This window comes from Macaca thibetana, chromosome 4 (genome assembly GCF_024542745.1).
Source record: "Macaca thibetana thibetana isolate TM-01 chromosome 4, ASM2454274v1, whole genome shotgun sequence".
Taxonomy (NCBI): Eukaryota; Metazoa; Chordata; class Mammalia; order Primates; family Cercopithecidae; genus Macaca; species Macaca thibetana.
This window is the reverse complement of record NC_065581.1, coordinates 141760329-141782541: the sequence shown is the minus strand read 5'-3', so window position 1 is coordinate 141782541 and position 22213 is coordinate 141760329. Positions and strand designations below refer to the sequence as shown.

At 36.8% G+C, this 22213-nt stretch overlaps 1 protein-coding gene across 23 annotated transcripts in view; it reads right to left on the bottom strand.

Annotated features, from left to right (window-relative positions):
- Nucleotides 1–22213, bottom strand: part of TRDN (triadin) — a 407680-nt gene that overhangs the window by 335457 nt on the left and 50010 nt on the right. For all 23 annotated transcript variants that reach the window (XR_007725165.1, XR_007725166.1, XR_007725167.1 and 20 more), the window contains exon 2: nt 9371–9580. Coding sequence is in view for 20 of the 23 variants with exons in the window: in XM_050788685.1 (XP_050644642.1) it covers nt 9371–9580 (210 nt within the window). In the remaining 3 variants the exon portion in view is untranslated. The remainder of the gene's footprint in view (nt 1–9370; nt 9581–22213) is intronic.

The following is a 22213-nucleotide window of genomic DNA, read 5'->3' as shown; positions in this document are numbered from 1 at the left end:
TGCAAAGGCCATCAAAAGGCTTCAGATCCCATCACTCAGGACAATGCCTATGCTGATAAGGTAGCTAAAAAAGCAGCCATCAAAAGGCATTAGATCCCATCATCAGGACAATGCTTATGCTGATAAGGTAACTAAAAAACCAGCTAGCATTTCAACTACTAGCCCTCATGGCGGCTTTTCTCCTTCTCATCTGGTCACTCCCCCACTGAAACTTCCACCTATCAATCTCTTCCCACATAAGGCGAATGGTTCTTGGACCAAGGGAAATATACCGTTCCAGCCTCAGAGGCCCATTCTATTCCGTCATCATTTCATAACCTCTTCCATGTAGGTTACAAGCCCCTAGTCTGCCTCTTAGAACCTCTCATTTCCTTTCCATCATGGAAATCTATCCTCAAGGAAATAACTTCTCAGGCCTTCTCCCTTCCCTACACACCAAACTTGGGGATTTGTCCCTGCCCAGGACTGGCAAACTGACTTTACTCACAGGCCCCGGAGTCAGAAAACTAAAATACCTCTTGGTCTGGGTAGACACTTTCACTGGATGGGCAGAGGCCTTTCCCACAGGGTCTGAGAAGGCCACCGTGGTCATTTCTTCCCTTCTGTCGGACATAATTCCTTGGTTTGGCCTTCCCACCTCCATACAGTCCAATAGTGAACCAGCCTTTATTAGTCAAATCACCCAAGCAGTTTTTCAGGCTCTTGGAATTCAGTGAAACATTAATACACCTCACCGTCCTCAATCTTCAGGAAAGGCAGAATGAACTAATGGTCTTTTAAAAACACACCTCACCAAGCTCAGCCACCAACTTAAAAAGGACTGGACAATACTTTTACAGCTTTCCCTTCTCAGAATTCAGGCCTGTCCTCAGAATGCTACAGGGTATAGCCCATTTGAGCTCCTGTATGGACATTCCTTTTTATTAGGCCCCAGTCTCATTCCAGACACCAGCCCAATTTGAACTGCACCCCAAAAACTTGGATAGAGCCTAAAAACTCACCAACCAAGCAAGTAATGATGCTGAACCACCTTGGGCACTCTCTAATTGGATGTCCTGGGTTCTCCCAATTCTTAATCCTTTAATACCTGTTTTTCTCCTTCTCTTATTCCATTTAGTTTTTCAATTCATACAAAACTGTATCCCAGCCATCACCAATAATTCTATATGACAAATGTTTCTTCTAACAACCCCACAATATCACCCCTTACCACAAAATCTTCCTTCAGCTTAATCTCCCTCACTCTAGGTTCCGACGCCGCCCCTAATCCTGCTTGAAGCAGCCCTGGGAAACATCGCCTATTATCTCTCCATACCACCCCCCAAAAAATTGTCGCCACCCCAATACTTTACCACTATTTTGCTTTATATTTCTTATTAATATAAGAAGACAGGAATGTCAGGCCTCTGAGCCCGAGCTAAGCCATCATATCCCTTGTGGCCTGCACATACACATCCAGATGGCCAGTTCCTGCCTTAACTGATGACATTCTACCACAAAAGAAGTGAAAATGCCCGGTCCCTGCCTTAACTGATGACATTACCTTGTGAAATTCCTTCTCCTGGCTCATCCTGGCTCATCCTGGCTCAAAAGCTCCCCCACTGATCACCTCATGACCCCCACCCCTGCCCACCAGAGAACAACCGCCCTTTGACTATAATTTTCCTTTAACTACCCAAATCTTATAAAATGGCCCCACCCCATCTGCCTTCGCTGACTCTCTTTTCAGACTCAGCCTGCCTGCACCCAGGTGAAATAAACAGCCTTGTTGCTCACACAAAGCCTGTTTGGTGGTCTCTTCACAGGGATGTGAGTGAACTGTGCAAGACAGTTTTTGGAGTTGTGGCCTTTGGAGGCAATTAGGTCCTGAAGGGCAGAGCCCTCACAAACAGAATTAGTGCCCTTATAAAAGAGGCCTAACAGAGCTCACCCCTTCCACGATGTGAGGACACAGCAAGAAGCCTATGAGCTAGAAAGTAGGCTCTCACCAGATAGCAAAACTGCTAGCAATTTGATCTGGAATTTCCCAGCCTCTAGAATTGTGAGAAATAAATGTCTGTTTATAAGCTATCCAGTTTATGGCATTTTGTTATATCAGCAAAAGAGACTAAGAGAGTGAGACACATGCAAAAAAATAAAATAAAATAAAGGGTAGGATGCAAAACTCCTGAAGTACATTGGATTCTAAAAGATAAAATCCATTTGATTTGCAATTTTGAAAAAATAAAATACTTGCATCTGCAAGTATTGTTGGATATTTAGATGCTTTTAAACCAAAGGAAAAGCTAAGATCCTGATTTAAAAGCACTTTTGGTGAGCTAATTGTTTTATTGACTGCAGAAGGAAATGACTGTCACTTTGCTAATCTACATTTGAATAGTCATATTGTAGCTCCAATCCTTGCTTTTCAATATCTGAGGCATGGGCATTTTCCCTCTGCTTTAAAAAACTTTCTCAATTGAAATTTTTCCACACTCATCTTTACTATTAACTTACTTCAGTAGTTTAGAAATGTGCACTTGTGTGGGACCTAATGAAATTAAAGGCAAGCATCCCCAGTTACAATTATGTGGTTATCTCAGTATATCATAGTTTATGGTAATGTAAAACTAAATTACTCTTGTTGTTACTCAACTGTTACTTCTTGAGGCAAAAGGAATATTACTGAATGCAAATAGATGTATATTTCACCTCTCTTACTCAATATGACCCCAATCAACCAACTTTTTTACCAGCAAAATTGTGTGACAGATGTTTAAACCTGGAATATTTCCAGCTAACTGGGGCTAGACCTATGTCAAATAACGGGCACTTTATATTTCAAAGCAAAATTAAGAAATATCTCAGGCTTCTTTTGCCCCTGTCAAGTATCCACATGAAAATTAGGGCATCATATTATACTTTTATTAATAAATATAAATAAAAGGTGTGACTATTGAATTTGCTTTTCTCTTCTTATAAAAATCCATGTTAAATGTAAACGAGATTTGAATCTATGCATATAATAAGAAATGGGAACACATGGTTTTTGTAGGTTTATAGATTTCCATAGATTTCTTTCCAAGCTAAGATTCAACAGAAATAATTTTCTGGTAGCATAAAAGTCAAAATATTTTACTACTCCAGTTGGATGATTTACTTAGATCACTGTATTATAAATTTATAAGATTAGTGGAGAGGAGATACTACAGCAATTAACATATTCTGACTAATTATTTAATACATATTTGTTTAATGAAGTTGAGGTTTCATTTTGGAAACTTTGTTTTTTGTGGGCTTTTATTTTATTTTTATTTATTTTTATTTATTTATTTATTTATTTTGAGATAGGGTCTCACTCTGTCACCTAGGCTTGAGTGCAGTAGCACAATCTCAACTCAGTACAACCTCCGCCTCCTGGGCTCAAGTGATTCTCCCATCTCAGACTGTTGCCTTTATTGAAACAATAATAAAAACAATATCTGGTTTTACCCCAATTTCAAAAGAGAATTTTAAGACTAAAAATGTAGGCACAATATAGTCTAAGAATTAAGAACACTTCTTAAAAATGAATACATTTTTCTTTATCTTTTTCCTCATTTCGTGAAGAATCAATACACTTTCTATTAGAGTCTGAGAAATATTGAATTATAGAACTCTTTGTTTCCTTCAGGTGCTCATAGACAGACTGAAGTTGGGTAGTAAAATGCATCTTTTTAGGTGTAATGACCAAGAGAACCAAAGAGGCCTGGGGCAGTGAGCAGAAAATATGGGATTTGAGATAAGACTTGAATCAGAATAAGAAACACACCAAATGTGCTTCTTGAAAACTCAGTACACATGAGAGTTGATAGAGTCCTAAATGTTGCATTTAGTATTTCAGTCTTCCACGTTTCCTAAAAAGTAATAACATATTTGTGTGTGTGTGTGTGTGTGTGTGTGTGTGTGTGTGTGTGAAAAATTAAATGTTAAATTTGTACTTTCTGACTGACTTTGGGCCTTCCCTAAATGATTTTACTCTGCTAAACTCATAGCCTGACAAACAGTGCACCTGCTTAACTGGGCTAAGTGCCAAGAAAAGAAAAAAAGTCAGGAAAATTAATTTCCAAGAGCAGTAGATAAATGGCACACCTCATTAGAAAATCTATTTAAAAGGCACATCAGGAGATGTCTGCAAGACTTTTCATAAGAAATTGATGGTTCCTACCATTATGTCCTTGCTGGCTCTCTTCTCAGATTACGGATCTTACTTCCTGGTAATAAGATTCAAATTCAAGTTACGTTTAATGAGTCTCTCCTATGTGCCAGGCACGTATGTTTTACATAGATTATTGTATTTAATTCTTACAATATTGGTTTGAAATAAGTATATTTTGTGGAATGCTTGCAAAAATTACCAAATGTGCTTTGAGACATGCTGGTACAACCATATAACGGTGTTTTCCTCTTATGGATGAGGACGCTAATGAATGATGATCCTTGTTCTTAGGAAGGAGGAGATTTACCACACTCTATTGCTGTGCATTCTGACCTTGAGGAAAATCATCAACATCCACTAATACCTTAGTTTGTAGTCATTTCTTTATAAATCCTATTTGTTTGCACTGCTGATTGTTTAGAGAGAAAGTTGTCACTTCATAAATAAAGCAAAAGAAATGTGTAAGAAATTTCAACCAAAGCCTACAAATTCTGGCCCCAAAAGATCAGAATACATGATCAAGACACCCCTTCATTTTCTGAGAGGGTGGTCTCTCTGGCTGAGTCTGCGGAAGCTTGGAGGGAAGAACTCCAGCAGCCTTTGTAACTCTCTAGCCTCAATTACTAAGAGAGCAATGTTCCTCTGTCCCCCCATCCCCCCACTTAGGGTTTCCAAAGACATTCTTCTTTGAGGAGAGAACTAAAGTCAATGTGGATAACAGAGCGATCATACGTCTTGGTTTGTGTCTGATGTCCTGAGGTAAATCTTAATCGCTCTCCATTTCACTCTCACAAGTATCCTCTTTCAGCTGTTAGATGATATTGTTGTCCTATATGAAGATTTTGTACACTGTCAAAGCGCTAAGCTGGAACTATCGTCCCAGAATTCCCTTATATGTATGTTTTCAGGTAACAGTTGGAGACAAGACATTTTTGCAAGTTTTGGAAGGCACAAATGTGGCAATAATGAAGCCATTATTTATTGTCTGAAGTTGGTGTAGGGCAGGTGCTTTTGCAGCTCACACTCATGATCCCAAAGAGTCTAGCTGCCCTTGTGTGGCAACAGCCGCCACATCCCCAGCTCACACTGGGCTGGTTCCTTCGGCATCTCCAAATCCTGGCCAGGTGCACGTGCAGTTCCGTGGGGGAAAGGCATCAATTTATCCTGCAGCTCATCCGCATAATTGTAATTTGTGGTGGTGAGAGACAAACAAGTCTTCCAGTTTGTTCTTGTCAGTTTCAGTTTGTCCCAATTCCCTCCCATTCTATTCATCTTCCCTTCCCAGTTTCCACCGTGACTACTTTCCACTCAACACCAGATGCATTGCAACAGCCTTACATAGATTAATCAGCTACCATGATTTATAAACGGTATAATAAACCCTTATTCTATGTAATTCAGGGTAGCTTTCAGCTATTGTGTCAAACATTGACAGATATACATAGTATTGTTTGAATATTATTTGGATGTTATACTAAGTAAGAAATGTGGTGTAGGTGAAATATCTTTCCCAGTCTGTTTATTTGGTGCCCTAAAATTTGTCTCATTTGATAAAAAGAATCAAAGTCAAAAATTTTGCAGAATACAAAGCAAGATGTTATCCCTATTTCAGGGGTAAGAAAATGTAAGTTCCTAGACATGTTAGTTTGTGGGTTCATAGAGCTGAACAATGAACCCAAATCATCTAAATGATGCACAAATAAAAGCCAATTCTGCATGTCCCCCACTAGTAGCAAATATATGCATAAATCAGACAGAATTCGGAAAATAGGGATTTGTAAATGTTGCCCAGAAGAGAATTGTTCTTCTCAATCCAGTACAGTATGTGCTTATGAAAACAGATTTTCACTTTTCTCTGAACAACCTTTTCATGGTTTCACAGCATTTACCTACTTTTCTAAACTTCCAGAGAGTAACTGACAGCTGCCCTGACTTTCTGACCTTCAAGATCATTTCCAGCTTATTTCTTTTCCCACTAGCCTTGTTTTGTAAATACTAACAATTACATATTTAAAAGATTATCAGATAGTATAAAAGATTCATCATGATAATACTAATCCCTAGCAAAAGTTTGAATTGTGTCTATCAAAATTAACATTAAATATGATAGTATAATTTACATTTTGAAGCTGTTGTTGAAACCATAATTTATATAGTTCTTTCATTTTTATAATACACATATTTCAAGAATTGCATATAAATCAAATATTTGTAAAGTTAGCAATGTACAAATGTACTACAGAAATTATCATTGAAACGAATTTGTTCTTATTTTATAAAATGCACAACTACCTATAATTAGATTTTTAGATTAGATTACTTAAATATAAGGCATATTTATAGTTCACAGTAGAGCTTCCATTGGAGCGCTGAAATTAAATTCTATGGGCAATGCCTATGTTACTAGCATTTCATCTGATAGGGAAATACTTCAGTCAATGCAAGCTCAAGGGAAATGAAATTTTGTAGAGTAAGGTAACCAAGTGTCTTTTACTTAAAACTCTAGGTCATACTTTACATTATAGACATTTCAACCGTGTATATTTTAAGAGCCTCTATTACACAATAAACTATATATTGCCTATTTACGTTAAGCCTGCAGACATGCAGAGTGCAAGAGGAATGCCCCAATGAGGAATCTGTGTGGTTGGATCCTCCAAACACACATTTCCCTTCTGCACTGTCCTAGTAGAGGTTCTCTGTTCCAGCTCTGACACTGCAACAAGCGTCTGCCTGGGCACCCAGGCTTTCCCATACATTCTCTGAAATCTAGATGGAGGCTGCCAAGCCTCTTTAACTCTTGCACTCTGCATGGTTGCAGGCTTAACATCACATGAAAGCCACAAAGGCTTATGGCTTGTGCCCTCTGGAGCGGGAGCCTGATCTGCACCTGTGGCCTTTTAAGCCACAGCTGGACCCAGAGCATCCAGTATATAGGCAGCACTCTTCTGAGGCTGGCCAGGGTAGTGGGGCCCTAAGCCTGACCCAGGAAACCCTTCTTACCTCCTAGACCTCTGGGCCTATGGTGGGAAAGCCTGCTGCAAAGGTCTCTGAAATGCTTTCAAGGCCCTTTTCCCATCTTCTTGGCTATCAGCACGTGGCTTCTTTTTAGTTACGCACATTTCTCTAGCAAGTGGTTTCTCCACAGCCTGCTTGAATTCCTCTCAAAAAACACTGTTTCTTTCTTTGTCACATGACTAGGCTGCAAATTTTCCAAATTTTTATAGTCTACATCCCCTTTAAAGATAAGTTCCACTTTAAGTCATTTTTTTTTGTTCTCACATCTTTGAATAGGTTTTTAGTTAGAGGCAGCCAGACTACATCTTAAATGTTTTGCTGCTTAGATATTTCTTCCAGCAGATACACTAGGTCATTACTCTCAGGTCCATACTTCTACAGATCCCTAGGGCATGAACAGAATGCAGCCAAGATCTTTGCTAAGGCATAACATGCATCACCTTTGATCCAGTCTCCAGTACATTCCTTATTTTCATCTGAGACCTCGTCAGCGTGTACTTCATTGTTCATATCACTATCAGCATTTTTATCTCAACCATTTAACCAGTCACTAAGAAGTTTCAATCTTTCCTTCCTCTTCCTATCTTCTGAGCAATCCAAACTCTTTGAACCTCTGCCCATTACCCAGTTCCAAAGTTTCTCCACATTTTCTGGTATCTTTATAGCAATACCCCACTACTGTTGCCAATTTTCTGTATTAAGCTGTTCTTGCATTGCTATAAAGAAATACTTAAGACTGGGTAATTTATAAACAAAAGAGGTTTAATTGGCTCACAGTTATGCAGGCTGTACAGGAAGAATGATGTTGGTGTCTTGGATTCTGGGAGGACTTCAGGAAGCTTGCAATAATAGTAGAAGGAGAAGAGGGAGGAGCAGGCATGTCATATGGTCAGAGAAGAAGCAAGAAGCAGAGAGTGGAAGGGGAAGGTGCCACACACTTAAATAACCAGATCTCATGAGAACTCACTATTGTGAGGACAGCACCAAGGGGACAGCACCAAACCATTCACTAAAAAATTCATCCCCATGATCCAGTCACCTCCTGCCAGGCCCATGTCCAACACTGGGGATTATAATTCATCATGAGATTTGAGGGGACACATATCCAAACTATAACACACCTTTATGCCAATAAACCCAAATAAAAGAGTTCTATATTTTCATGATTTTATATTGTATTTCTTCTTGACATCTCTGGCATAGCCATTTCCTGACACAAAGAGTAAACATTTGATAAATAATTGTTGAATGAGTAAAATTCCATAATGAGAAATAGGAGAACCCTGACTATATAGAATACAATTAATAGTATTTATATAGTTTTTATAGTATTATAGTATTAATAGTTTATATAGTGTCTGGGTCCTACACATTCTCCTCCTGTTGGAGAAAGAAAAAAGGGGAGGGGAGAGTACATATGAGAGAACACATTAAAAGATTAATGAAATGTTTCTGCTTATGGTAAAAAAAGTAATAAGAATAAATTAACTCATCAATAGTCATTTAACATTTACTGAGCACTTGGCTGATTCCTTTCCTTAAGGAGCTCACAGTCAATAGAGGGTGTCATATGTGAAAATAGATAAATACAGTTTAAAATATGTAAAATATCACTGAGCAAAAAATGAACAATTACATGTAATTTTGTGAAAAACTCTTTTTATTTTCAGGAACTCGAAATAGGATGGCTTGCTGGGAGAAGCAAAGAGTTTGTCTGGCAAGTACACTTAGGACCAGATGACAGCAGGGCTTAAAAATGCTTTAAAATATTTTCCATTTGTCCAAAAGTTTTTTGATTGGTTTGGTTTTATATTGCCAAGTGTAAAACCTACAAATTATTCCTTATTAATGCTTGATAAAGTACCAGTTCCAAATGAAATCTTCACCCAAGCTTTTTAACTATTATCTTTATGAACTGCAACATTCAGCCTTTGTTCAGCTCTTACAAATAAGGATATCAATTTCATTGGAAATCATTAAGTACCCCAGACACAGAAAGAGAACAGGAGGAAAAGGGGAAGAATGAAACAGATTTCAGTGATCCTTAAGCACATTTGTGAGGTGCTTTCTTTCTCACACTAAGATGAAAGAGAAACCAAACAAGAACTGGAGGGGACACTGTTTCTTTCCATTTGAATTAATTTTAATTTTAAAGCCAAATTTCATGGATCTTACCTGAAAAGTTTTTGTAATCCACTAAATCAAACATAACCACGGCAACTGCTGACCACGTGATTATCAGGGCAATGACCAGAAGCCAGGCTGCAGGAGAGCTGAACGTGGTCACTATGTCTTCTGTGACTGTCCTCTTCAGTACTTTTCCAGGGGATTTGGGCACAGATCCATTTTTGCTGTCTATCACAGTTGTGGTTGTAGATGCATTTCCTAATCAAACATTCAGAAAGGAAAATATAATTTAGAAATTCACGTTAAATATTGATGAAAAGAAGCACTGACTATATGAGTGTTGAACCTGTTCATACCACTTTCTAGAACAGACACAACTCCTTAGTGGCAGGACAAAGCCTTCCTGCCTACTAGCGCATTATTTTCTCCTCAGCATTTCCTGTTCACCCTAAAACTCCTGTGCTCATACAATCAGCATTTCTCATCTCCCAAGTCCTCTGAGGGAGAATCAACACAAGTGATAAAACGGTTCAACTGGATAAAACTTCTTCCGAATATCTTTTATTTTATTTTTTTGAGACAGAGTCTCACTCTGTCGCCCAGGCTGGAGTGCAGTGGCCGGATCTCAGCTCACTGCAAGCTCCGCCTCCCAGGTTTACGCCATTCTCCTGCCTCAGCCTCCCGAGTAGCTGGGACTACAGGAGGCCGCCACCTCGCCCAGCTAGTTTTTGTATTTTTTAGTAGAGACGGGGTTTCACCGGGTTAGCCAGGATGGTCTTGATCTCCTGACCTTGTGATCCGCCCGTCTTGGCCTCCCAAAGTGCTGGGATTACAGGCTTGAGCCATCGCGCCTGGCCTCGAATATTTTAACTTAATTGCATAATTGACCCATCTAGTGAGGTCATCTAATGAGGTCATTCATGTTTGTGTGTTTGTTTGTTTGTTTGTTTGTAGGGGCACAGAAGATCTAAGAGAATGATCTTAGAAAATCTTACTATATCCAGTAACTCTTATATTCCTGATTTTAAGAGTCCACATGTTCATGAGAGAAAATTCAAAAAATATAAAAATAAAATAAATAGATAAGTAGATAGACAGTTTTAATCTCACCACCCGGAAATAACCACTGTTAATATTTTGCACCTATATTTCTGTACATACATATAATATATAAATATGATTTATCTGGTTTTGACAAGTCATTAGCACATTGTCTTTTACTTTTATACTAGGCAATATATCAGAACTGTGTTTTATTGCCATTATGTATTTCTCAAAATACCATTTAAGTGGCTTCATGACATGTAATTTTATGGCTGTGCATAATTTAATCAAAAAGCTTTCTTCTGTGGGACAGGGCAGAAATTTTCTCAGCACATATTGTTATTTATTTCTTAAGGACAAAGTCCTAAATATAGAATTCCAGGGACAAATAACATAATCGCTTTTATAGCTTTGAGAATACATGCACATATTTGAATGCTAGTATCTTTTGAAAATAGTGTATGCCAGTAGTTGTATTACCTTATCCTTGACAATACTATTAGTGATGTTCAAAATTTTTGCAATGACATAAGAGAAGATTTGGGTTTTATTTGCAACTATTCAATTAGTAGGAATGAGCTATTTATATATTTATTTTTCCTTGGTATTTCTTTTCTTGTGGGTTTTTCCTCCATTTTTCTGTAAACCTCCTTTTAGTGGTTTATAAAATTGCATACGTACACATATACATAAGATAGTAACACTTTAATATTTATGTGGCTTTTTTTTGATGACTCTTTACCTTTTATTTTAATGCTATTTTTATATACAGAACATACATCTAATAATGTTGTAGCTCATTCTTCTTCTATAAAATTGATACTACCTTATGGCTAGAAAGCCTCCTGGATGGAGACAAGACATGTCTGATTATCTTGGCCACTCTTGACTCACAGAAAGTTAAATCTAGAAGTAACTTAGAGATCATCTGAAACAACTATTTCATGTTACATTTAAGAACAATTGAAGACCTAGCAGAAAATTAAAGTGATGTTCATAGCACTTAAAATCCCAAATTACACAGATGTGAAGTAAGTAATTGAATATTTAAGGGAAAACAAAATTCTACCAATCCAAATATTTTTGCCAAAAGCACAGTTAAAAAACATATTTTTGGGGGGATTAAAATGTAGACCACATTATCTATAATAATTTAAGAATTACATGCCAAGAAAGAAAACTTTGATTCAATATAAAATACATGATTACATTTTTTCAATTTTACTACTTATCTCAAAATTGCAACATTTCTGTGTGATGGATACATAAGAAAATCTAAATTTTCAAATTTCTTTAACATTTTTCATAAAGTAAATTTTACCCAACTGGAAAGAGTTGCTGTAGTTTCTCTTAGAATGTGTCCAATAATAATTGGAAGATTTTAGCCTTTGTGCTCTTTGAAGTCAGGGTGGAATTAAAGTGCTTCTTTCTATCAGTCTCTTGCTCTACCATCAAAACTCTTCCTTTCAGGTATGTCTAGCTTTTTCATGGAAACAGTCAAGCAAAAAAGTTATGCTTTGGGCATTATAGATAAGAGATTGGAATTAACTCCTGGCTTCTCTCTGCATTACCCACGTGGCTAGAAGGTCACTCTACACTACATCTCTGAGTGAGAAGCATCTATATCTGATGAGTGAGATTGGTAAGACTAAATTTGCAGGTGTATGATGGTGGAGAAATAACTCACGCAAACTGTTTGACACATTTCCTGGTACATGGTAGTCATTTAATAAGTGACAATGCAACAACTACTGAACTACATCATAATCATTATTATCATCACCACTATATTCATTTATTACATCATCACCTTCATTGCTATCAGCACAACTGTGACTCTTAATACAACTACAAATGTCACTCTAAGAAATGGCCCGAAAGGCAGGATTAGCCTCAGAAACAAAGGTGGAAGCACCAGCTCTTCAATAGATGCAGGCATTTGTTTCCATTTAATAAGCACATATATTAGGCTAAGATATTTTCAGGGAATCAAAAAAGAATTCTCTGACTTCCTTGGCATCCTGTCCATTCAATTGATTTATTTCTTGTAATACAGGCAAAGAGGAACATAGAGTATAATTTATCCATATAAGTAGAAGCTGTTTTTCCCTATTAGCAAAATTAAGAAAGATGATCTATAGCAAATAGAGTTATTTCATTACGGTGCAAACATTATCACTATAACTGAATTCGTTAAATTAGAAAAATAATATGTGAACCTTTCAAACAGATATGTACACAGGATGCTTGTAATATAAATCCAGTTTATAAGATAATTTTTAAGTATTGGAGAAAGAAATAACACTGCCAGCAAAATTAAGTACTTTACTCTTCTGGTTTCTTTAGTCATAAAATAATATTATCCTTCTCTTTACAAAAATGAGATAAATAACATGAAATTCTATGACTAATCAGGAAAGAAAATCAAATGCATTCAAGAGTACATACTAATAGGTAGTAGTAACCAAACAAAATTAGTTTTTAAATTATTTTTTAGATAACAATGATAAATTTAGCCCCATATTTTCAAAAAATTCAAAAGCTGATAAGGAACATCAGGAGCAAAATAATTTAATTAAGATGTTTAAATTACTTTAGGTAGGAATTAACAATAGCAACAACAAATCTCTTTTCTGAAAAAAAACTGTGGAATACATATTCAAGGTTCATGAACTCAATTTAGTGAAAATGATAGCAAGATGAAAAAATACCTCTAAAACTCAGATTTTACAAACTGCACTTGAGGTGGTGCTCAAGAAGGAAAAATGTAAAAGGAGTCATATAATATCTTCTCATTGATTATTGTGCCAAATTCACATCACTCCTAATGGTAGTTCTGAAAATGGATGAATGATAGGAGTGCTTTGAAATGCAATTGAAGACCCAAGTGGGGCTACAAGTGAATCAAACCTTTGGAATAATGATTTGCAGCAAAGTAAACAAATTATGAGTGTTTAGGACTGGCCCACCTGAAAGTTGATATGTTGTAATCTGCAGTGTTTTAACCACTGGAAGCCTTCCTACTAGCAATAAGCAGAGAACACAAGAATTGCTTTTGCACTTCAGATTCACTTTATTGAGTTGTATATTAGAGTCTATTTCTGTAAACAGTATCACACACACCTGCTTTGTATACTGAAACTCAAGGAGTAATTTTACTGAGATTTGATACAAATTAGTTGAATCCTGGTCACATTTTAAAAAGGCAAAACCTTTAAAACAGAACATGAATTTATATTTATATATACACACACACACACACACACACATTTTCCTTTCTTTGATCAAAAAATTGAGAAAATATATTCAGAAATGCAAGCTCTGAGTTGAAAATGAATTTTATGTTTTTTAAACAACTGACATAATATGGATTCTAAATTTTTATTCACTTAATGATCCTTCCAATCCAATTATGGTACAACTATTAAATAGGTGAAAATGATAAATTAATACTAAGTTATGTTTTTCATTGTCCTTTTTTAAATCTTCACACCCTCAAAATTTCCACTTAAGAATTAATCATGACTCAAAGGTAATGAAAATATGTTCTGAATATACAACCACAAAGCTATAAGCAATTTGAAAGTAATCTGAAGGTCATCCTTCTTAAAGAAAATTATGTGTTGCCCTTGTTATGAAACACATTAAGTTGTACCTTTCAATTTCCATTCAAATTTACTGCAAAAGCCTCACAGAGCCAAGAGGAATAAAATTGAGAGGGAATAAATCGCCTTCTCTGACAGCTGGTCAAGATAAATGCAAAGAACAGAGTGTGTAATCTGAGACTATTTAATGTTTGAGAAGCACTTTAAAGATGACAAGAGCTAGTTATTGATATGGCAGGAAAAATGAGAAGTAAATATTACTGAGCAATTTGACATGCGCTATGCTTCTTGAAAGTTGGTATCTCAGAATTGGAGCAGAGCAGCTAGGATATGTGAAGCACTTTCCAGGCCTACTTTTTAATTCTATTCATTTTGATCTCATACAAACTTTTGATTGTCAGGCAGAATCAGCCTCAAAAGAAGTAGGGATCTCACTTAATGGCCATGTGACTCTTTCCTATAGTGTAAAAGGAGGGGTTCCTTATATAATGGATCCAAAGACTGGCTCCAGAGTCAGGTTATACAAAGAAGAATAAGCCATAAGCATCCTGATAGAAGTTACTTAACCGCATGATGCCTTATCGATCAGATGAAGAAACTGCCAAGTGCACTTCCATATTGTTATTCCTTATTTTTCCTATGGGATGCTGACAATGCAATTTCTTTCAGGATGCTCAAGGAAGACACCTACATTCTAGAATGGTATAAATGAAACATTGCATTCTCATTGCATAAGAGCATTAATTATGAATTTTGCATTTCACCCTTAGTGTAGTACTCTTACACTATATCTCTCTTTCAAGATGTGTAGAACAAATGAGAGAAAGGAAGTATATACTACTGATGACATTGTATGTGTTATTCCCAAATTACATTAAGAACATAATTCCCAATCACATGTAAGAGTGACCCTTGCTATATTGTTTGTGTTCCAAAATACATGCATGTAAATAAGAACGTCATAGAAATTCGAGTGGAAAGACACTTGGGCAGATAAAGCTCAAAAGTAATAAATTCATTATTTAACTTAAAATTTTTTTTACCAATTCTAGTGTTTACAAAATGTAAACTAGTCTCCTGACACTTTTAATGAAAGCCCTAAATTGCCACCTTTTCTCCCAGGTTTTTGGGATATGATCATCATAATGCAATTTGAGAGGATGTTTTTGCCACTTAATATGTCTGCTGAGGTTGAGATATATATATGGTTTTTCTTTTTTATTTATTTTTATTTTTATTTATTTATTTATTTTTTAACATTATCCAGCACTCCTTCCTACCCATCGACTCCATTCACTGTTCCATTAAGTGGAAGGGGTGAGGAGTCTCTCCCAGGCTACTTTTATAAGTCACTAATTCCATTCATGGGCTCCACCCTCCTGCCCTAATCACTCCCCAATGGCCCCAACTCCTAATGCCATCACCTTAGGAGTGAGGATTTCAGTGTGTGTTTTGGAGGGACATAAACATTCAGACCATAGCAGTGAAGGTCTACTGCCAGGAAAGGGAGATCTGGGAAACAAGGACTGGTTCCATTTCTAGTCCCACCACTAGAAAAAGAAATTCACTTAATGGAACAGTGGATGGAGTGGGTGGCAATGTAGGGCTTTTGTTAAAAGTATCAGGCGACATGTGACATGAGTTTACATATAACTCACCTGCACGTGTACTCCCAAACTTAAAATAATAATAATAAGAAGAATAAGAAGAAGAAGAAGAAGAAAATGCAAACTTCATAAGGTAGGGGGAAAGTGAATTTACAGGAATTAAAATAAGAAGGAACATTTGTTATATGCCGTTAGCACTGTTGAGAAGTAGGTTAGCAAATCACAGCAAGTGTCTTCATTTGCTCAGGCTGCTTTGACAAAATACTATAAACTAGGTAACTATCAACACAAATATTTATTTCTTACAGTTCTGGTGGCTTGGAAATGGCAAGTCAAGGGAGATTTCATTTCACGGGGGTTTGTTGTACAGATTATTTCATCACCAAGTAGTAAGCTTCGTTACCCAACAGTTATTTTTTTCCTGCTCCTTTCCCTCCTGCCACCCTCTACCCTCAAGTAGGACCCATTGTCTGTCATTCCCTTCTTTGCCTTCATGAGTTGTCATAGTTTAGTTCCCACTTGTAAATGAGAACATGCGGTATTTCATTTTCTGTTCCTGCATTAGTTTGCTAAGTATAATAGCCTGCAGCTCCATCCATGTTTCCTCAAAAGATAAGATCTTGTTCTTTTTATGGCTGCATAGTATTCCATGGTGTATATGTACCACATTTTCTTTATTTAATCTGTCATTGGTGAGCATGTAGGCTGATTTCATGTCTTTGCTATTGTGATAATGCTGCAAAACATTTGCATGCATGTGTCTTTATGGTACAATCATTTCTATTTCTCTGGGCATAGACCCAGTAATGGGATTGCTGGGTTGAACGAGTTCGGTTTTTAGTTCTTTGACGAATCACCATACTGCTTTCCACAATGGTTGAACTAATTTACACTCCCACCAACAGTGTATAAGTGTTCCCTTTTCTTTGCGATCTGACATCTGTTATTTTTTGACTTTTTAATCATAGCTGTTCTGACTGGTGTGACATAGTGTCTCATTGTAGTTTTGATTTGCATTTCTCTAAAGATCAGTGATATTGAGCTCTTTTCATGGGTTTGTTGGCTGCATATATATCTTCTTTTGAAAAGTGTTCATATTCTTTGCCCACTTCTTAATGGAGTTGTTTGTTTTCCTCTTATAAATTTAAGTTCTTTATAGATGCTGGATATTAGACCTTTGTCAGATACACAGTTTGCAAAAATTTTCTTCCACTCTGTAGGTTGTCTCTTCACTCTGTTGATAGTTTCCTTTGCTGTGCAGAAGCTCTTAAGTTTAATTAGATCTCATCTATCAATTTTTACCTTTGTGGCTATTGCTTTTTGTATCTTTGTCATGAAATCTTTGCCCATTCCTATGTTCAGAATGGTATTGCCTAGGTTGCCTTCCAGGGTTTTTATAGTTTTGGGTTTTACATTTAAGTCTTTAATCCATCTTGAGTTGATTTTTGTGTAAGGTGTATGGAAGTTGTCCAATTTCAATCTTCTGCATATGGCTAGCCAGTTATCCCAGCATCATTTATTGAATGGGGCATCTTTTCCCGTTGCTTGTTTTTGTCAGTTTTGTCAAAGATCAGAGGGTCATAGGTGTGGGGCTTTATTTCTGGGCCCTATATTCTGTTCCATTGTTCTATGTGACTGTTTTTGTATGAGTACCATGCTATTTTGCTCACTGTAGCCCTGTAGTATAGTTTGAAGTTGAGTAATGTAATGCCTCCATCTTTTTCCTTTTTGCTTAGGATTGTCTTGGCTATTTGGGCCCTTATTTTGGCTTTATATATATTTAAAAATATTTTTCTAGTTCTGCGAAGAATGTTATTGGTAGTTTGATAGAAATAGCATTGAATCTATAAATTGCCTTGGGCAGTATGGCCATTTTAATGATATTGATTATTTTTAACCATGAGCATGGGATGTTTTTCCATTTGTTTTGTAATTCTCATTGTAGAGATCTTTTACCTCCCTGGTTAGATGTATTCCTAGGTGGTTTTTGTCTGTATGTGGCAATTGTGAATGGAATTGACTTCCTGATTTGGCTGTTAGCTTGGCTGTTGTTGGTGTAAGGGAATGGTACTGATTTTTGTACATTGCTTTGTATCCTGACATTGTGCTGAAGTTGTTTATCAGTTGAAGGAGCTTTCAGGCCAAGACTATTGGGATTTTTAGATATAGAATCACATCATGTGCAAATAGGAATAGTTTGACTTTCTATATTCCTATTTGTATGCCCTTTATTTCTTTCTCTTGCCTGGACAGGACTTCCAATACTATGTTGAAGAGGAGTGGTGAAAGAGGGCATCCTTTTCTTGTGCTGGTTTTCAAGGGAAATGCTTCCAGCTATTACCCCATAGTATGATGTCGGCTGTGGGTTTATCATAGATGGCTCTTAATATTTTGAGGTATGTTCTTTCAATACCTCGTTTATTGAGAGTTTTTAACATAAAGGAATGTTGAATTTTATCAGAACCCTTTTCTTCATGATTATTGAGATAATCATGTGTTTTTTGTCTTTAGGTCCATTTATTTGATGAATCAAATTGAACCAACCTGGCATCACAGGGATGAAGATTACTTGATAGTGATCTAATCGTTAGCTTTTTGATACGCTGCTGGACTTGGTTTGCAAGATTTTGTTAAGGATTTTTGCATCAATGTTTATCAAGAATATCAGCATGAAATTTTCTTTTTCGTTGTTCTGTCTCTGCTAAGTTTTGGTATGAGGATGATGCTGGCCTCATATAATGAGTTGGAGAGGAGTGCCTCTGATGTGGTTAGGCTCTGTGTGCCTACTCAAACTCATCTTAAATTGTAATGCGTATAATCCCCATGTGTCAAGGGAGAGACCAGGTGGAAGTAATTGAATCATGAGGGCAGTTTCCCCATGCTGTTCTTGTGATGAGTGAGTTCTCACAAGACCTGATGGTTTTATAAGGGGCTCTGCCCCCTCCCTCACTCAGCACTTCTCCTTCCTGCTGCCCTGAAAAGAAGGTGCCTTACTTTCCCTTCACCTTCCACCATGATTGTAAGTTTCCTGAGGCTTCCTCAGCCATGCTGAACTGTGAGTCAGTTGAATCTCTTTCCTTTAAAAATTACACAGTCTCAGGCAGTTCTTTATAGTCATATGAAAAGGAACTAATACACAATTTTAGAAGAAATGGTACTAGCTCTTCATTGTATATCAATTAATAATAGAATTCACCTGTGAATCTATCTGGTCCTGCATTTTGTTTTGTTTTTCTTTTTTTGGTCAGTAGGGTACTTGTTACTGACCATTTCAGTCCATTTCCGAGCTGGTTATTGGTCTTTGACTTTACATTTTCAATTTAGTAGGTCCTCACCATTCAAAATACTAGTTTTTCTACAAATAGCAAATTGAATTTAAAAGTGAAAAGCAATGCTTAGAGCATAACTATGTAAAATCAGTAACATTTAAAAGCTAGTAAAATTTTAAAGCTAAAATTTAAAATTTAGAACCCCCCAAAAATACTTTAAGCCTTGAGAAAGATGGGACTGTGATCTGAGTTACCTGGAGTTACACTTTCTTTTCTCAGATTATAGATTAACTTACCTACATATTTTTCTTGTTCTCTGCAATGGCTAGAGAGAATTAAATGACATCAGGGGAAAACCTCTTGCCTCCTAATGACATTGTTATAGATTAACTTCCTCTTTGTTGTCCTGGTTTGCTTAGAACAGATGACAGAAAACCATGATTGTTATACCCTTTATAAAAAAATATTAAATGCACCCTCACAAAAAGAAGCCCTGCCTATCACCAATCAAATAGCTGCAACTATGCAACAACCTTGTATAAATAATGTTGGAAAACTGCTTAGAGCTCCTCTCTATGTAAATAAAGCCTCAGCATCTCTACTTTGGAACACTGACTCCATTCCTTTGTAGTTGGTGTTTCCAAGTGGTCCATTCTCACAGTTTGCACTTGAAGAAACTCTCTTTAAATTATTAGATGGTGATACTTTTGATTATTTTAGGTTGAAAACTAGAAATCATTTCATAACTAATTTTTTTATTATTTTTAGAGACAGGGTCTCGCTATATTGCCTAGGCTGGTCTCAAACCCAAGCCTCAAATGATCCTTTCCCAACAGCCTCCCAGGCATCTGAGACTACAAGCAAGAGCCACCATACTTGGCTAGAATTCATTTTCTGAAACCAGAGATATTGAATTCCTAAGACATTACAGGTGAAACCCATTGCATTTTACTAATTTAAAGTGGCCAAAGGTTCCTGATGAATCTGTATTTATTTATTTTTTAAATCTTATTAAATTCCCACTGTATAAATCTAAACTCCTCTTCCAAGATTTACCTCAGATGTCAACTCTTTGACAATATTTCCTTAATCTTTTGGCCTGAACTCTACTGTTCTTACTTGTAATACTATAGCATTTTTGATGAATACAGTGATGTGAACAAAATTATTCTGACTGTTTTATAGCTCTCTGTTCTTCAACAAGGCACTAGGTAGGGATCAAGTCATCTATCCTTTCATAGCACTTTCATAGCACATTTTGCACAATAAGGTCCCAATACTTATTAAATATGAGAAATATTAGAAGTGTTGCTACAGGAAATCAGCTTTAAAAACTGTCATGTTAAATAACCTCAATATTTCTGCATATAGAAGGTTATGCGGTACATAGTGAACTCTAATCAGAGAAATAAATGAAGTAACAAAGATAACATTTTCATGATATGAGAAAACATTGAGATGAGAGGTATGCTAATGGTAGAAGTAAAAACATATCTGTTCAAGAGAATCTCATAAGAACTGCAAAGTTTTGCTGGTCCAAAGAAGGCTAAAACCGTAGAGGAAAGACTAGTGGGTTAGAGAAAAATGGCTGAAAGAAAGCATATATTAACTAAATAATGTCAATCATTAAGCAGAGAAAACTTTTTGTAGGGAGACAATTTCAGATGTTATTAAAGCTTTTAAATTTCCAAGTGGCAACATCTAGGAGAGGTTTCTAAAACCAGATTGAAGAGATTAAATGTGTAGATGGGCCGGGCGCGGTGGCTCAAGCCTGTCATCCCAGCACTTTGGGAGGCCGAGACGGGCGGATCACGAGGTCAGGAGATCGAGACCATCCTGGCTAACACGGTGAAACCCTGTCTCTACTAAAAAATACAAAAAAACTAGCCGGGTGAGGTGGCGGGCGCCTGTAGTCCCAGCTACTCAGGAGGCTGAGGCAGGAGAATGGCGTGAACCCGGGAGGCGGAGCTTGCAGTGAGCTGAGATCCGGCCACAGCACTCCAGCCTGGGTGACAGAGCGAGACTCCGTCTCAAAAAAAAAAAATAAAATAAAAATAATAAATAAATAAATAAATAAATAAATGTGTAGATGGCCAATCAAAAAGAATCAAACTCTGTAACATAAATGAATGGATTTATTCTGAGCCAAATATAAATGACCAAAGCCCAAGGCACATCTCAAGAGGTCCCAAGAACATATGCCAAAGGTGAATGGGTTACAGCTTGATTTTACACATTTTAGGGGGACAAAAGTTACAGGCAAAGCCAATAATCAATACATGTACCATATATATTGGTTCAGTTCAGAAGAGTGAGACAACTTGAAATAGGGGATAGGTCATAGGCAGATTCAAAGATTTTCTGATTGACAACTGGTTGAAAAAGTTAAGTAAGAGTAAGGTTATTATTTAAGAACCCAGAATCAATAGATACGCATGTCTGGGTTAAGATAAGGAGTTGTGGAGATCAAGGTTCTTGTTATGTAGATGAAGGCTTCAGAGAGAATAGATGGCAAATGTCTCTTACCAAACCCAAAAAGGTGCTAGACTCTCAGTTACTCTCTCCTGCATCAGGATAAGATCTGGAAAGGGAGGAAAATTCTCTACAGAATGTAGATTTTCTACAAGAGACAGCTTAATAAGGCCATTTCAAAATATGTCAAAAGTATTTTAGGGTAAAATATTTTTATTTCTTTTAGGGTCTGCTATCTGTCATGTGACGCTATACTAGTGAAGTTGGGATCTGGTATCTTATTGCTACAAAGAGTCTGTTTTGTAACTCTTAAAATCTCTGTTTTAATGTTAATGCTGGCCAGTTGCACCTGAATTCCAAAGGGAAGAGGATATAAGGAGACATGTCTGACACCTCCTTCCCATCATGACCTGAACTAGTTTTTCAGGTTTACTTTGGAATTCCCTTGGCAGAGAGGAAGGAGCCATTCAGTAAGTTGGGGGGGTTTAGATTTTTATTTTTACTTTACAAAAGGAATAAAAATCTGATTATCAATTTACAAATGTGTGATGATTCATGGTCTTAGCCTGCTTGGGCTGCCATAACAAAATACTATCCCTAGAGTGCTTAAATAGGAGACATTTACTTCTCAGCGTCTGAAGGTTGCTCTGAGGTCAGGGTGCCAGCAAGGTTGGGTACTGGTGAGGCCTCTCTTCCTGGCTGGTAGATGGCTACATTCTGTCTGTGTTCTCATATGGCAGAGAGCAAAATCGCTGGTGTTTCTCCTTATAGGAGCACCAAGTTTATTATGAGGGCCCTGCCCTTATGACTTTGTCTAATTACCTCTCAAAAGTCCCTATTTATAAATACCATTACATTAAGGGTAAGGATTTCAACATATAAGTTTTATGGGGC